Source organism: Oryx dammah, unplaced genomic scaffold (assembly GCF_014754425.2).
Source record: "Oryx dammah isolate SB20612 unplaced genomic scaffold, SCBI_Odam_1.1 HiC_scaffold_21, whole genome shotgun sequence".
NCBI lineage: Eukaryota > Metazoa > Chordata > Mammalia > Artiodactyla > Bovidae > Oryx > Oryx dammah.
Genome location: NW_024070205.1, coordinates 59,276,263 through 59,294,309, shown reverse-complemented (window position 1 = coordinate 59,294,309; position 18,047 = coordinate 59,276,263). Strand labels below are relative to the sequence as shown.

The following is an 18,047-nucleotide window of genomic DNA, read 5'->3' as shown; positions in this document are numbered from 1 at the left end:
CTCCGGGAGATGGTGATGGACAGGGAGGCCTGGCATGCTGCGATTCATGGGGTCGCAAAGAGTCGGACACAACTGAGGGACTGAACTGAACTGACTGAACTGAACTGAACGTGTATACCAAATAAGGGCTCCCCAGGTGGCTCAGTGGTAAAGAATCCACCTGCCAAGCAGGAGACATGGGTTCGATATCTGGGTCAGAAAGATCGCCGGGAAAGGAAATGTGAAGCCACTCCAGTATTCTTGCCTAGAAAATCCCACGGAAGAGGCGCCTAGCATGCTACAGTCCATAGAGTCCCAAGAGTCAGACATGACTTAGCAATTAAACAACAACAACAATACCAACTAAAGTCTATGCCAGTCCTGTGAATAATATCACCATTTTATAGTTTTAGGCCCAGAGATGGTTTCTTCCCCAAGGATACATTGTTAGAGATAAGTGGAGAAAAGTTCAAACCCAATTGGATTTGATTCCAAAACCCTTACCTGAAGAGGTAGGCAGTTCAGTCTCAATCATTATTGAAGATTTCCCTTCTCAGGTTTATACAGAGGTCCTGTGAGATTAAGTAGTGACACCAGAGCAGAAATCCTCACCTTTGTCCAATCTTCATTCATAAGATGTCTATTGTCCAAGCTTATGTGTTCAGTCCTTCAGGATTCATCCTTCGAGGACTCCATGACAATTCCGCCATGTAAAGGGAAAGAGAATTTTTGCCAGAGCTGGTATCGTCCCTGGTGTTCAGAATCTCGTTTCCTCCATAGATGCCACCAAGTTTATCCCTAGAGTTTTAGCCACATCCCAGACTTCCCTGGTGGCTCAGATGGTAAAGAATCTGCCTGCCATGCTGAAGACCCAGATTTGACCCCTGGATTGGGAAGATCTCCTTGAGAAGGGAATGGCACCCCACCCCAGGGTTCTTGCCTGGATAATCCCATGGACAGGGGAGCCTGGCGGGCTACAGTCCATGGGGTTGCAGAGTCAGACGTGACTGAATGACTAACAATTTCTTTCACTTTTTCAGGAGCAAAAGGAATGCCAAATGTATTATTACAAAAAGTTAATGCCCCACTCTTTCCCAGGCATGTGGAATATCTTCTTCATTATTTCTCTCTTTCTGTCCATGTTTCTCCCATTAATGTCCCCCACCCCCTGACTATGATTTCTCAGAGCTCAGGTTTTAGGGGAGCAAAGCTGGGGATGAACAGTCACATGTAAACTGACTGAAGCAAAAATGCATAAAAGGACCTGCTACTCTTGTGAGTTGGGAGTGGGGCATCAATTATGGATAGTGTTTGAATCTATGTGAATTATCCTGTCACGCACATTAGTATACATTGTCACACATATAGTCCTATATCAGCTATCTTTAAACCACCATTTCTAAATTTATTCTGCATAATGTTTTTTGCCTAACAGCTGCATACAATAATAATAATATGCCATATACTATATATTAGGTTATAAAATGAATGGTATAATTAGTGATTTTAAAACTTTTGTAATAGAACTCCCCCTTAACTAAAATTTAGCAAACTTTTTAATCCCCGTATGCTAAAAACATGTGCAAACAGTACAGCTATTTTGGAAACTGGAAACAGAACTGGTTGGTCTCTTTCCTTGTGGCCTCTGTTGTCATCTGAGCCAGGAGGGCATGATCTGAAAGCCACTGATTTTAATTTGCTTTTCTGAGGAAGGATCACAGGAAAATGATATTAATTGCCTGGAGGAGAAGAGAACCGAGTACTTGAGGACTAAGCATAAGAAATAGACTTTTTACTGTAAACCCTTTGGTAGGTTTTGAATTTTAAACAATGTGAATATATTATCTATTAAATACCGAAAATTAATTAAAAAGGCAAGTCAATTTAAAAGGTACTCCCCCACCAAACACACACAGGCAGATAATAAGCACTCAGGTAGGAAGTTAATGTTATCTCTGAAGGTCAAAGTGGTGAGATTTATGCTGAACCTCTGGGGATCAGGAAACTATAGGTTGGGGAGAGGCAAGGATATTTCAATTAGGAACCATGTGAATGAAGGTTTGAAACTGGGAATGTGCATGGTGTAACAGGAAATGGTGAGGATTTTGATATAGGTGACTGGAGAGAGGTTGAGGACTAGCAGAACATTGGTAAGGAGCTGAATGTGACTTTTATCAAATAATTTCCTACACTTTCAAGGGCCTTTCTTGTTTAAAAACATGTTTTACACTCATTGCTTCATAATTTCCAGTAATAGTCTGTCAAGTAGAAAATGCAGGTGTTCTATCTTCTTTTTATAGATGAAGACATGGAGACTCAAGGAGTTTAAAAGATGGGACTAAAGTTCCCAGTTTCTGATCCCTGTATATCCATATGCTGCTGCTGCTACTGCTGCTAAGTCGCTTCAGTTGTGTCCGACTCTGTGCGACCGCATAGATGGCAGCCCACCGGGGATTGAGAATCCCCATCCCTTGGATCCTCCAGGCAAGAACACTGGAGTGGGTTGCCATTTCCTTCTCCAATGCATGAAAGTGAAAAGTGAAAGTGAAGTCGCTCAGTTGTGTCCAACTCTTCGCGACCCCATGGACTGCAGCCTACCAGGCTTCTCCACCCATGGGATTTTCCAGGCAAGAGTACTGGAGTGGGGTGCCATTGCTTATGCTACCTACCTTCTAAAATCTTTTTCTGGAGGTCCCTGAGCCACTCCAAAGTTATTCCTCCTTCTGTATACCTTTATTCAAGTAAATGGCACAACCATTCAGCCAGAAATCCAATCTCATTCCCGACTCCTCGCCACACTCTTTTCCCCACCTTCTATCTCCTTTCAGTCATCAACTGCTTAGCATTGTCCCTCAGAAAAGTCTCTTGATTCCGACCTAAACTGGGAATCAAGAGTAATTTTACTCCCATGCCTACAGTCCTCGCCGTAGAACACAGTGTAAAATTCACACTCTTTGACATGACATGGTGGATTTTCATTGTCTCATGATCCCTTCTTATTTACCCTTACTTCTTGCTACATCTGTATAAATATACTCTATTCACTACTATATATAAAAGAGGTAACTAATAAGAACCTACTGTATAGCACAGAGAACTCTACTTTAATGCTCTCTAATGACCTATTTATGGGAAAAACAATCTAAACAAAGAGTGGATATATGAGTATGCATACCTGATGCACCTTGCCGCATACCTGAAGCTAACACAACATTGTAAATAAACCATTTGCCGTTGCTAAGTTATGCTGTGCCCTACAGGCTTCTTGCAAACGCTATTTACTTTGCCTAGGTGCCCTTCTTCACTCTGACTGCTTCCTATTGGTCTGAATGCCTACTCATGCCTCAAGACTTTACTTAAAGATTGTCCTTCCCTGATCTGAGGTTGAGTGTGGAATGGGAGGAGGTATGCCTTCCTCATGCTTTGCTCCTGTAGGTGTTTGTGTCACTGTGATCCGTTTGTTTACTGACGTCTCTCATTTGACTGGGACCTCCTGAGAGGCAGTGACTGTTCTAGTTATTGTATCTCAGACGATCGCAGTAAATGTTATATAGAAAGCCTGCAGAATCTTTTGCTAACTGGATAAATTAATTACTCATAGGGACATAAGTTGGAGACCTCACTATGGCCAACACAGCAGGTGGGTAGTATTCATGTGTGCCAAAAATTCTTCCCTACCCCCTTCCTTGTAAAGGAATGATTCCTCCCCATTGCATTGGTTTTGGGCCAAGCCATGTGTTGTGGACCATAGCCACAGGGAAGCTTAGCCCACAGGTAATGTGAATGAGAAATAAGCATTTTGTTTTATAAGCTACTGAGATAGCTGCATTCTTTTTTTTTTCTCAGCAAAGCTGATTAATGATTGTAATGACAACAAAAGCATGGATGTTGATAAGAAAACATTCTGAGTTGGACATTCAGTGAAGCTTTTACAAAATGAAATTCTGAGATTTTGAGTCTGTGATGATGTTAGGACACCTCCATGTGGTGGTATCTTGTAAGGCGACTTTGCTATCTCTCAGCAGAGTGGCTGGCACATTATAATTAGCACTGAACAAATGCTTATTAAAGAGAACTTTTAGCTGAAGAGTCAGAACTGGAGATAAAGGTTTTAGAGCCATCAGTATAAGATGGCAGGATTTTCTACCTGATGGGAAAGTATCTGAACAGTAGAGCAGAGGGCCAAGAATTGAGGCTTATGGAATGCATTAGTAGGATTTAGGTAGAGGAAGGGAATTATGGTAGATAAGAAACGGAAAAGCAGAGACACAGTATCACAGGAACCAAAGGAGAAAACTGTTAGAAATCTTGGAGTTAGCAACAGTCTCACATGTGGCAAAGGTCAAACGGAAAGTAAATTGTGGAAAGTCAGAAATCCTAGGATCTCTATTTTAGATGGGTTCTGTATTTTTAGACAGAACCTTAAAATTCTCCTTTAAAATTCTACTATACCAAAATATTTCCATCCAGCTTTTAAATAATTTTCAAAGGAACACCAGCTGACTTATCCAGTCCTGAAGTGTTATGCATTCTCCACTATCATTCTCTCACTGACCCGACATAACAGAACCATTTCAATTTTCCTTTGTGATTTGATTCCTTTTTCCTTCCTGGATGACAGCTTATTTTGTTTATTTTAATTTTCAATCTCCATTTCAGGTCTTCCTGCTGACTTTTATAATGCTGTATCTGGCAGCATAACCCAAATTTGTCCATCTGAAGAACTGAGGACTATTGATTCATAACCTTGAAAATCTTCCCTGTTAATGAGGATGTGCTCTGACTCTTCTTTTCCGTTAACAGTGGATTTCTAGTCACCTGGTGTGTGTGCTCAGGCCTGCTGGATTCCTGCTGTGGTTTCACTTCAGCCTGCTCTTCCCATTGGGTACTCGACTGGTCCTACTGTTTTGGTCGCCTTCTTGTTTTCAACTGCGTAATGTTCTAAGTAGCCCGTCTTTACCACTCCTTGTTTTGTTTCATAAATGGTGACATGAATATAGTCATTTCTGTAGATGATAGTACCAGAATAATGTTGAAATATATCATCTGTCTCTTTTGGAAAGCTAGCACTTTGAGTGTTATCTGAGTAAATTCACCAATATAACCTATACAGGACAACTGTATACATCTTGTTATCCTTTTCAATTTCCTTTTACCATTCCTGCTAAGTCGCTTCAGTTGTGTTCAACTGTTTGCAGCTCCGTAGACTGTAGCCTTCCAGGCTCCTCTTTCCATGGGATTCTTAGGCAAGTGTAATGGAGTAGGTTGCCGTGTCCTCCTCCAGGGGATGTTCCTGACCCAGGGATCGAACCCACATCTCTTATGTCTCCTGCATTGAGCAGGTGGGTTTTTTACCACTAGTGCCACCTATAGGAAGCCCATATTCTACCATTATATAGTTTATATTGTGTTTAATATCAAGTATACATTCTGAAAGCAGCTATCCTAATATACATGAGTAATTCTATGTACATTGTCACAAGATAAATATATGTGTATATATATATATATATAAAACTATAGATTTAAACAGCTCAATGTTATGTTTTTAAATTTAGCTCATTCAGTAAATAACATATATGGCCACCATATTAACAGAACTTGATTATAACTTTTTGTTAAAGTAATATTACTAACCTATGATAGAACCATTTAATTTATAAAAATAACTCTCATTAAAAAATAGATTATCTTCCAAATTATAAAAATAATGTTATTGCCCAAACGCTCACAATCCGTATATACTTCTTATCATTTTACTGTTCTTCTTATGAAGTTTTTGTATTTGATTAATATTTAGAAAAGTAAAAATAGAAAAATTCTGTTAGCTTTAAATGGAACAAAGGATATCATCTACTGTCGACTCTCATTATGTGATGTCATGATAAATACCAGCAGGTTTGTTTTTTAATAGATAGTAAAAATGCATAAAATTTTGGTCATTATTTTTAAAACTGGTGAGATTGACATGGTTGCTTGTACAGATATTTTATTTCTTTTCATTAGATGAATGAAAGTACCATATATAGCCTAACTCATTTTACAAATCTGTTTGCAGGGCTTTCAAGTCAGTTATACATTAAGGCAACATTTATCTCTCTTTAATGTTAGAGCAGAAAACTGAAACATACTCTATTTTTCCCCCCTCAGGGTCTGGCATTTTAAATGTGAAAGACCGGATAACTTAAGATTCTGACTTCCTAATATTAATTTAAAACTTTACTGACATTTTCATTATAATTATATGAATATAAGTTTAGTTTACTTGCTTTTAAAGATATATTAACTTTGAGAAGCAATATAATTGGCTTTTAATTTTTTGTGTGTGGTGGAAGAAGAAAGGTTATTTTAACAATCAGCTGTTGATAATGACCATATTGCTATCAGTGGCCAGTGAACAAGGAAAAGCATATGCACAAAATACTCATGATTATTTGATAATAAATCATTTTAATGATCGTACTCAAAATTATAAAATGAGGATGGCGCTGATGTGGAAAATAACAAAGGCACAGGCTCCCCAGATCTGTTATCCATATGTGCATGGCTTCTAAAATTTCCAGTGTCATCACTTTGCTGCAAATAGTTCCACTGTATTGCCTGGCCTAGCAAATAAAGCCGGTTGATCTTGTCAGGTTTATGTAGATGCATCATTCAAATTTAGGCTTCTCGGGTACTCAGTGGTAAAGAACCAGCCTGCCAGTGCTGGAGACGCAGAAGATGTGGGTTTGATCCCTGAGTTGGGAAGATCACCTGGAGGAGGAAATGGCAACCCACTCCAGTATTCTTGGCTGGGAAATCCCATGGACAGAGGAGCCTTGTGGGCTACAGCCCATGGGGTCACAAAAGAGTCGGACACAACAGAGCATACAGACACACACATACACACACACATCACTTAACTTTATTATAAATATGCATTACTTTCTGGTTTTGAAAATGATCGAGCATTTGAAACTCAGATTTTCCTGGCCTCCAACCTAAAGGCTCAACAGTAACAGAAAAGATTGGTTAATTTATGGTATGTTCATGTAGCAAAATATCAATATAGCTGTTGTATATAAAAATATGTGAAAAAGAAACTTGAAACTGAGGGAGAGGAAGTACCTGTCCTAGGTCTGTCTATACTAGGTGGAAAAACCTTTATTAGAAATTAAGGCATCGGGGATTTAAGGAGGAGAATTTGCTGAGTTTAAGACTTAAGAGGCAGAACATGTCTAGTTCCCAGGGTCTGGGACATGGCTATGAAAGTATTGGGACAACATTGGGACTGAGAAAGATGGGGTAGTTGTGAGAACAAGTATTTGAGTGTGTTGTGGATACATGGATTTGGAAAGTCTCAAGGTAACAGCTGGAGTTGTAAAGAGTAAGATCTTTTGCTTGGTTTATTGGAGCAGGGTAGGGAGGCGACATGGAGGAAAGGAAGCGTGTACCTGAGGAGGACTGACAACTCCAAAAATGGAGGGAGAACAACAAATGTAATAAGTTTGAGAGTTAACAGTGAGGTTTTTTTGTTTGTTTGTTCTTTGGGTTTTTGTTGTGGTTGTGGTTTTTCCAGGAGTACGTCCTCCTGGTCTGAACTGCTTTGCAGTTAGGTATCCACTGGAGCTGAGAGAATGCCAGCTGCTTCTTGGAGTAGGGGAGAAAAGGTGGTTTCTCCTGTAAATGCTTGCAAGAAAAACAGAGAATTTGATCAGTTAGAAAAGAATGCTAAGACGTTTCAGGCAAAGGGAGTAGTGTGAGTGCGGAAGTGAAGAAAAGATAATTTTATCAGATTGAGGTTTAAAGGAGTGGCCTGGTGAGAGATGGGCTTCCCTGTGGCTCAGTGGTAAATATCTGCCCACCAGTGCAGGAGACCTGGGTACCATCCCTGAGTCAAGAAGATGCCCTGGAGGAGGACATGGCAACCCACTCAAGTATTCTTGCCTGGAGAATCCCAAGGACAGAGGAGCCTGGAAGGCTACTGTCCATGGGGTTGCAAAGAGTCAGACATGACTTAGCGACTACAAAACGACAATGGTGAGAGATAATTGGAGAACAAAATTGGGACCTGATATGGTGAGTTTTGAATATCACTTGACCTTTAAGAGAGTGTTTCTCATTTATCCCCACACTCGCTCCACGCTGTAATTCACCTGATAGAAAAAAAAGAAACTCAAATATGAAATATGCTCCCATCAATATCACAGATCCATTCCCATCAAATAGCAGCCCTGTCTGAAAGGTCCACATGGATATTAAGCACTCAGAAAATTGCTTTAAAGGAAAACAACTTCCAGAAAAAATTTTAGAAGCCTTGTAAAAATTGAGCTAGGTGATATAACAAAGCCCATATAGTGAAAAAGTGGTTAATTCAGTGTTCAAATGCTGTGTTTCATCCCAGGAATTCTTTCTACTCTATCTGTTGTAAATGCAACATATTAATTCTGTTTGTCTTTCTCTCCTCTTTCTCCCTCTCCCTCTCTCCTTCCCTTTCTTCATTTATTCAACAAATATTTTGGGTATGTCTAAAATGTTTTGATGACATTGAAATTATCATATTTTATGCTTGAGCTTTACCCCAGATCTTTAGTTTTCCTCTAAAATAGACTTGGTACCTTAACAATAAGATATAAAATTAATTTATAGAAAGGAAACTTTTAAGTATATCTGCTAATGAATTACTATAGTCTGTGGTTCCTAGATATTAACATTTAGTAGTTAGGATATGCTTTGCTTATCCAACTTCATGGAATGAATAGAAAAAACTTTTAGGACAGACAGAAACTTGAAAAATAATATTAAGAACATAGGCTTTGGTATGAATTATCATTTAACTATTTATGTAACCAAAAGGGCAAATATTAGCATAACAAACTTCATGGCTCAGAATAGAAATATAGAGACTAAGATGAAATTTTTAAAACTTCAGAACTGTCCAGTGCGTCTCATAGATAGCTATGAAAAGCTATGAAAATGTACAAGTCATAATCAAAATGATTTTTTAGTGTTTTTTCTTAAACTGTGATAAAATATATGTAGCATAAAATTGATCATTTTGACTATTTTTAACTGTACCATTCAGTGACATTAAGTCCAGTCGCATTGTTATGCAACTACCACCACTGCCCAGCTCCAAAACTCTTCCATCATTTCAAAGGGAAACTGTACTCAGTAAACAGTATCTGCTCTTCTTCCTCCAGTGCCTGGTAACCACTATTGTGCTGTCTGCCTCTGTGAATTTGACTGTTCCAGGTACCTCATATAAATGAATCATGCAATGTTTTCTGCCAAGTTTTGCTGGTATTTTCAGAAGCATCTGGGCTAAAAATTGAGAATAAATGTAACATCAATCTGGGCTTCATATAAGAATGATAATTTAGAATCAAAGTACTTTTCTACCTTTTAAATATAAAATTAGTTAAACTTTAGGTTCAAACATTTCTCTCTTCTTCATTCAGAATAAAATTTAACTTGTTATACCTTTTTGAATTTTAAGTACGTACGTGTTAGTCACTCAGTTGTGCCCGACTCTTTGCGACCCCATGGACTGCAGCCCACCAGGCTCCTCTGTCCATGAGATTTTCCAGGCAAGGATACTGGAATGGGTTGCCATTTCTTTCTCCAGGGGATATTCCCAACCCAGGGGTTGAACCTGGGTCTCCTGTACTGCAGGCAGATTCTTTACCAACTGAGCTACAAGGGAAGCCTCTTTGGAATTTTACTTATAGTTAAATTATATACTTTGAGCCACAAAATGTGTAGCAGTGACAATCCCTTTCCTAATGACCATCAGCTTTGCACCTTAAATACTTTATCTCATTTTATTCTTCACAACAACTCCGTGAAGTATGTGATGTATCATTTTGTTAGGATAGAAATCAAGACTGGGAGACTTCAAGTACCATATTCAAGCTACCCAGCTCCCTGCTGCTAACTGAAGAAGAGCATGAAAAAAGATAAATAATATCATTTCTGAACCCAACTTTTTCAAACATAAAGCTTCCAATGTGTTTCTTTTGTATAAAAATATTTAATGGTGGTATTTGCCCCGTGGAAATGCTATATTTAAGTAAATATTTTAAATTCACCTCAAACACCAGGAATTATACCATGCTTGCTATAAGGAAGAAAGAGAATTTAAAATGAAGGAACATCATTGTGTTCGTTTGTAAATAACATATTGCAGCCAACTGTTTCCTAATTGCTCAGACTGTTGATAAATAAACCAGCCCTGCTGCTCTCCACAGACAATTTACTTTGGATCAGATCAGGCAATTCAAACAATACTAATTACAGTGAAACCCTTTTATATGAATTCCTGTTTGTTGCAGGGGAGAAAACCCCTATATGAAAGGTTAAGACACTTACTCTGATTTTTGCTGAAAACTCACAACTATTATCCAGGCTCAAGTTCTATTAGTCTGATCAGTTTTGATTAAATAAAAATGGATAAAGTTGTATTTTGTGTGGAAAAAAATATGTATTTCAATGTTTATTGTACTGTCATGAATTATGTTAATTATATCTTTTTAATTGAAAGAACAGATGTGAAAGTTTTATTTAAAGCAATACTTTCATTGAAATAAGCTCTGTTGCTAAATATTTACTGTCACAGAGATTTGTATATGAATAGATAAATGTGTCTGTACCAGAAAGAAACCAAGACTTTAGGAAGTCTTCATTATATCAGGGGATTTGCTATAACATGATATCATTGTATTTATGATTTTATGGTGTTAAAATGAATATTAAATAAAAGAAAATTCCCAAGGATTACTCAGGAGGCAGCTAAGTACATAACATTTTGTACAGATGGTTGGAAGGCACAATTTTGCTCCATCACTGCATCCATATCCTTGAACGATTTCGACTGAAGACAGCATTTCTTTGAATTTTTCATTAAACCAGACGTCTTGAAATATGAATTCCTTTTATGTTTCTGTGAGTTTTGGCTAAAAGAACCCCAGTGAATAAATCATACAATACTACGTGTCACCAGCACTTGTGAATATTTCTGCTTTGTTATTCTATTCTCAGTAGAGCACCATTGATTATCAAACTCAGCGGAGAGCATTTTATGATCATATATCTCCATTAGCTCCTAGTTTGACTACCATAGATTTTTCTGGTTAAGCCTGCATTATGTATTAGGAAGCCTATCTCTTCAATACAAAGTTTGATTTCATTTTTCGAAGCCTAGGACTCATAGTATGTATTATGTATAAAGATTCTTATGTTTTATATGTAAAAAGAGGCTGCATTGTCTTTGTGTAAAACTAAAATATATGCTATCTTTTTTTTTTTTGATTCACAGTTAGCGCATTACACTATGAAGATGAAACTCTACAATGCAATGGCTGTCAGGGTAAATATTTCTTCACTTGTTAAACAAATGAAAAGTCAATTGTGCCCTGAATTCGCTTTTAATAAAATGAGCAAACCAGAATAATGCAAATTTGATTGATATGCTAATGGTAAAGAGAGAAAAGAGTACATAGTTAAAAAGTTAGTTATACTAAATAGTCTTGGCAGTATTAAAAATTAGAGTAAAATGTAAAACACGTAATTATCAATGCTTATGTTTTAGAATGTTAAATATCTCTGAGCCATGACTAGAGAAAGACTCTAAATATTAATGAAGCAAGGTATTAGTTTCCATATGTCATATAGAATATTGTGATAAATAGACGAGCATGCTTCTGGAATATAAGGTTCCTGCCCAATACAAATCAATTAGAAATTATTCATATGATTTCACAGTAATAAAGTCAGTTTCCAGCTTAGACATTTTATTTCTGTCATTTCTGTGTTCATTTTTATGTGTTACTTGCCTAATAAGAAGCTGAATTTTGTGATTATGAAGCTTCCTTGGTTTCTGCACAGATTTGGGGAAGAGCCACAGCAAAAGTATTATTTCTTTTGTATCAGACAGTATGATAATAGTTTAATTGTGAAGCTGTTATAAATGGGGAAATTACTTAGGTGAATTTCATTAATGTCCTTAAAACCCATGTTTTAATTTTACCTTCACATATTCTCTTTCATTGATCTATTAATTCTTGTTTCTACTCATAATGGATTTTATTTTGGGTGAAGCAAGATCGGCAAATTCTCTCTGAAAGTCCTGTGTTGTACTAAGGCAGTTAAATTTGCATTATTTTGATGACGTATACTGCTTTGGGAAAAGGCTTTCTATTGTAAGTGTGACTGTATGGGAGCCCAGCCCAGGGGCGATCTCCAATATCTGTCTACCTCTCTGTGTTTCCGTAGTTTAAGGGGAAGAAAAAGAAGAGGAAAAAGTAGATTTTGTTGTTGTTGTTGCTTCTCCTGAGCCAGAAGAGAAACTCTAGGTGCACAGGGCTATATTTACCTCTCTTAGAAATACAGTAATGATTTTCCTCTTTTAATAGGAATGCTTGAGTCTGGGAATTTAGGAGAGTCTGATTCTCTATACAGTTCTGCTAAAGGCTTAACTTCTGAGCTTAAAATAATGTTAGATTTTTTTTTTCTTTTTTATGCACCTTTGTTAGATACGCCTGTAAAGTAAAAAGCAATAGATAACAGAGAATCTAAAGCAAATGATGATGGGAGGCTCAAAGGTTCCCAGAGGTCATCAGGGGAGACAGAGGCACAGGAGTCAGGGCTAGAAAAACACATTCTTGTGTTTATTATTTAGCCCCAAATTTTGTATTGAATTCAGATCTGACTGGAACTGGTAAGATTCCTTTTACCTTGACTAGGCATGTCTAGGGCCTCCCAGGCGGTCAGTAGTAAAGAATCTGCCAGAAATGCAGGAGACGCAGATTCAATCCCTGGGTCAGGAAGATACCCTGGAGAAGGAAATGGCAATCCACTCCAGTATTCTTGCCTGGGAAATCCCATGGACAGAAGAATCTGGCAGGCTACAGTCCATGGGGTCACAAAAAAATCAGACACAACTGAGCAACTAAACAACAACAATAACAAAAGGCATGTCTAAGAAATCCACATCAATCCAAAGCACTCAGAAAGCAGGGTTTTTGAGTTATTTTAACACCAGATGGTCACCACCAAAATCAGATTGATTATATTCTTTGCAGCCAAAGATGGAGAAGCTCTATACAAAAAACAAGACTGGGAGCTGACTGTGGCTCAGATCATGAACTCCTTATTGCCAAATTCAGACTTAAATTGAAGAAAGTAGGGAAAACCACTAGACCATTCAGGTATGGCCTACATCAAAACCCTTATGATTATACAGTGGAAGTGAGAAATAGATTTAAGGGACTAGATCTGAGAGATAGAGTGCCTGATGGACTATGGAATGAGGTTCCTGACATTGTACAGGAGACAGTGATCAAGACCATCCCCGTGGAAAAGAACTGCAAAAAGGCAAAATGGCTGTCTGGGAGGCCTTACAAATAGCTGTGAAAAGAAGAGAAGCAAAAAGCAAAGGAGAAAAGGAAAGATATAAGCATCTGAATGCAGAGTTCCAAAGAATAGTAAGAAGAGATAAGAAAGCCTTCCTCAGCGATCAATGCAAAGAAATAGAGGAAAACAACAGAATGGGAAAGACTAGAGATTTCTTCAAGAAAATTAGAGATACCAAGGGAACATTTCATGCAAAGATGGGCTCGATAAAGGCTGGAAATGGTCTGGACCTAAGTGAAGCAGAAGATTTTAAGAAGAGGTGGCAAGAATACACAGAAGAACTGTACAAAAAAGATCTTCACAACCAAGATAATCACGATGGTGTGATCACTCACCTAGAGCCAGACATCCTGGACTGTGAAGTCAAGTGGGCCTTAGAAAGCATCACTACGAACAAAGCTAGTGGAGGTGACGGAATTCCAGTTGAGCTGTTTCACATCCTGAAAGATGATGCTGTGAAAGTGTTGCACTCAATATGCCAACAAATTTGGAAAACTCAGCAGTGGCCACAGGACTGGAAAAGGTCAGTTTTCATTCCAATCCCAAAGAAAGGCAATGCCAAAGAATGCTCAAACTACCACACAATTGCACTCATCTCACACGCTAGTAAAGTAATGCTCAAAATTCTCCAAGCCAGGCTTCGGCAATACGTGAACTGTGAACTTCCAGATGTTCAAGCTGGTTTTAGAAAAGGCAGAAGAACCAGAGATGAAATTGCCAACATCCGCTGGATCATGGAAAAAGCAAGAGAGTTCCAGAAAAACATCTACTTCTGCCTTATTGACTATGCCAAAGCCTTTGACTGTGTGGATCACAATAAACTGTGGAAAATTCTAAAAGAGATGGGAATACCAGACCACCTGACCTGCCTCTTGAGAAACCTATATGGAGGTCAGGAAGCAACAGTTAGAAGTGGACATGGAACAACAGACTGGTTCCAAATAGGAAAAGGAGTATGTCAAGGCTGTATATTGTCACCCTGCTTATTTAAATAGGAAAAGGGATACATCAAGGCTGTATATTGTCACTCTGCTTATTTAACTTCTATGTAGAGTACATCATGAGAAATGCTGGACTGGAAGAAGCACAAGCTGCAATCAAGATTGTTGGGAGAAATATCAATAACCTCAGATATGCAGATGACACCACCCTTATGGCAGAAAGTGAAGAGGAACTAAGAAGCCTCTTGATGAAAGTGAAAGAGGAGAATGAAATGTTGGCTTAAAGCTCAACATTTAGAAAACGAAGATCATGGCATCTGGTCCCATCACTTCATGGGAAATAGATGGAGAAACAGTGGAAACAGTGTCAGACTTTATTTTGGGGGGCTCCAAGTCACTGTAGATGATGATTACAGCCATGAAATTAAAAGATTCTTATCCCTTGGAAGGAAAGTTATGACCAACCTAGATAGCATATTCAAAAGCAGAGACATTACTTTGCCAACAAAGGTCCATCTAGTCAAGGCTATGGTTTTTCCTGTGGTCATGTATGGAGGTGAGAGTTGGACTGTAAAGAAGGCTGAGCACAGAAGAATTGATGCTTTTGAACTGTGGTGTTGGAGAAGACTCTTGAGAGTCCCTTGTACTGCAAGGAGATCCAACCAGTCCATTCTAAATTAGATCAGTCCTGCGTGTTCTTAGGAAGGACTGATGCTAAAGCTGAAACTCCAGTACTTTGGCCACCTCATGTGAAGAGTTGACTCATTGGAAAAGACTCTGATGCTGGGAGGGATTGGGGGCAGGAGAAGGGGACGACAGAGGATGAGATGGCTGGATGGCAACACGGACTCGATGGACGTGAGGCTGAGTGAACTCCGGGAGTTGGTGATGGACAGGGAGGCCTGGCGTGCTGCGATTCATGGGGTCGCAAAGAGTCGGACACAACTGAGCGACTGAACTGAACTGAATTAAACATCATACTAAAATCTGTATTTCCTGATGTTACCAAACCAAACTTGGGTCCACTTGCCCCCAGATAGTGAAGCTAATCTACTGACACCAGGTTGTGGTGAAGGAAGGTGCAGTGTTTACTGCAGGAACCAAGCAAGGAGTCCAGGCAGCTAGTGCTTAAAAGGCCCAAACTTCCTGAAGGCTTTCAGGGAAAGGTTTTTAAGGACAGTGTGAGGGTGGAAAGTTATGGGGAGGGTGGTCAGCTCATGGACATTCTTCTGCCTGGACATTCTTCTGGTTACTGGTGAGATAATTGGGAGTCAATAAAACCTTCCAGGTCCAGCGGGTCTGGGGGTCTGGGGTCTCCATGCTGTGGGCAGTATACAGTTCACTTTTTCCACCTGGTGGGGGTTTCAGTATCTGCAAAACAGCCAAGGGCATGGCTTGGAATATTAGCTATAATCCTAGAGGAGGAGCTAAAGTTCTTTGACTTTGTTTAATGGCTAAACAATTATTATTAATATTTTACTTGATTGACCATTTTCCTTTCTTTCTGCATTTTCTCACTTCTCTGATTAAATGTACTCTTTCAAAATTCAGGGAAGGCCTAGGAAGCTAGAGTTTTTCTACAAATAAGAGGCAGTTGGAGGACATGGGGTGAGGTTCTTTTCTATGAAGGCCCCATAGTATCCTGCTCAATTACTCCTGATAGCATTCATTGCCCAGTCTCACCTTTTCTTTGATTAATATCCGTGGAAGATGTTGAACTCTGCCTTGTTCCTGTGATCTTAGAAAACAGCAAACTTGAATGCACCTGTCCCCCTGCCCCCCAACTCTTGTGTTTCAGAAGCAGCTTACTGCAAAAAAAACCCCAAAACCCAAAACAAAAAAACCACCCTTTCCCACATGACTCAGATAAGAGGTACAGATGCCCCCTTGTTCACCCATAACAAAGCTAGACACATTCCCCAAAATTGCTCCTTCACCTCACAACTGATTAGCTGAACTGTTTGTCCCCAGTGATCAACTGGAAAAAAACAGGTTCATTAACCAAGCTGTGGGTAAGCTTCTCCCCTTCTCCCAGGGCCCTTGACTAAAGTCAGCACACGGAGTCTCAGTTCCTCCTCGTGAGAATGGGCTTTGGGGTAAAGCATTCTCTGATCTGCTATCTGATTATGCCACCCTTTCATTCCCACTTGCCCATATCAGATTCTTCCCAGCCATGTTCACATCTTCTTATAAAAGAAAAACTCGTTTTGCCTAATTTCCACCATGCTTGCAATTGTTATGGCCAAAGAGTCTCCGTGTCTCAATTGTCCACCTCCATCTCCTGCAGGAGTCATTCACCCCCAGTTTCTTGCAATAATTCTTTCAAGTCAAGTCTCTCCTGGCTATGTCCAGATTTTTTTTTTTTTTGGACACATTCCAGGAGACAAGAGTAAAGGTGGGAATGCAGTGGTCATTAAGTGAAAGGAAGGAAGACTTGAGCATTACCTAGAGGATGAAATGATCCACTGAAGAAACTGAGGAATTCTTGCGAGGCTCTGTGGAGTGTGTAAATACTACTGTGGGAAATTTGAAATAGAAACACTTCTCTGCAAAGATGTTCAAAGACTTCCTTCAGAGATTTGGATGAGTCAATTTGGTAACTTGGTAACAAGGAATCAGGACTAAGGCTCACTTGCATAGAGGCTGGTGTGACTGCCTAACAAAAATTAATTTTTAGCATGAGGTGATCATATGGCCAGAACTGAACTTATTTGTAAGTGGACATGGGCACATCTATTTGTAAGTGGATTTCTTTGCAAGACAGTGCTCTGAAAATTTTGCTCTCTGTGGGACTGAGAGGCTAAAGAGACCAATGTGTGGTCCACATACCTTCTATGTTGTACACATCTGAAGCTTACAACCCTAACTGGATACCAGCAGCTGAAGTTTTACTTCTAATCTCTACAACTCTGCCTTTTCAGTTTATAAGCTACCAAATAATTTTGCTCAAAAGAGTTACCCTTTAAATAATTTAAATATGGGTGACAGTAAGTGTACAGGAGGAAGAATTTCTAAGAGTAACTGATAACTACAGAAAATATATATGGTCAATAATATTCATACAGGTATATTTTTATATATGCACCTAAATCATATAGTAGAAAATTAAAAAAAAAACTTTTGTCTTACTCTGCTTCATATACTGAGTCAATTGCAAATTATGTATTGACTATTGACTCCAAGCATGACAAATTATATTCAATTGTGAGAGGCCAGTGGAGCATTTCTGAAAAGAGAAGGAATTCAAAATTTTCATTTGTGGCTTATCCATTCCTAAATAGATGTCACTTTTGTATAATGAAGAATAAATTATATATATGTGATAGTTTAATGACATAGTTATTCATATCTCAATTTGCTGCATTTATTTTTTAAAGGGTCACCTTTTCTCTAAAGACTTTACGATCCCCCTACCATGTAGAATTGATCACTTTCTTTTTTTATGTCCCTGTTTTACCATCAACATACTTCTGTTATAGAACCTGTAACAGTTATTATCCTTACTAATTTACAGGCCTGTATCTACTCCCCACACACTGTACATCCCTTGGGGCCTGGATCCTATCTTCTTAGTCTTTGAATCTACAGTTCCTGGCTTATACTAGGTGTTTAAATAAATGGCCTGAATAAATCAATGAATATTGGCTCATGTTTTTTCAAACAAGGAGTAGAAACAAAAACAAAAACCGTTTGCTTCAAGTACTCTTTAAAAGACAAAAAATCATGTCTAAGTCC

The 18,047-nt window shown here is 38.7% G+C and overlaps 1 protein-coding gene across 1 annotated transcript in view; it reads left to right on the top strand.

Moving 5' to 3' along the window:
• The window catches only part of SPATA17 (spermatogenesis associated 17), a 246,627-nt gene that overhangs the window by 36,974 nt on the left and 191,606 nt on the right, over nucleotides 1–18,047 (top strand). Inside the window, exon 4 of the mRNA XM_040263268.1 lies at nucleotides 11,276–11,326. Coding sequence (XP_040119202.1) covers nucleotides 11,276–11,326 — 51 coding nt within the window. The remainder of the gene's footprint in view (nucleotides 1–11,275; nucleotides 11,327–18,047) is intronic.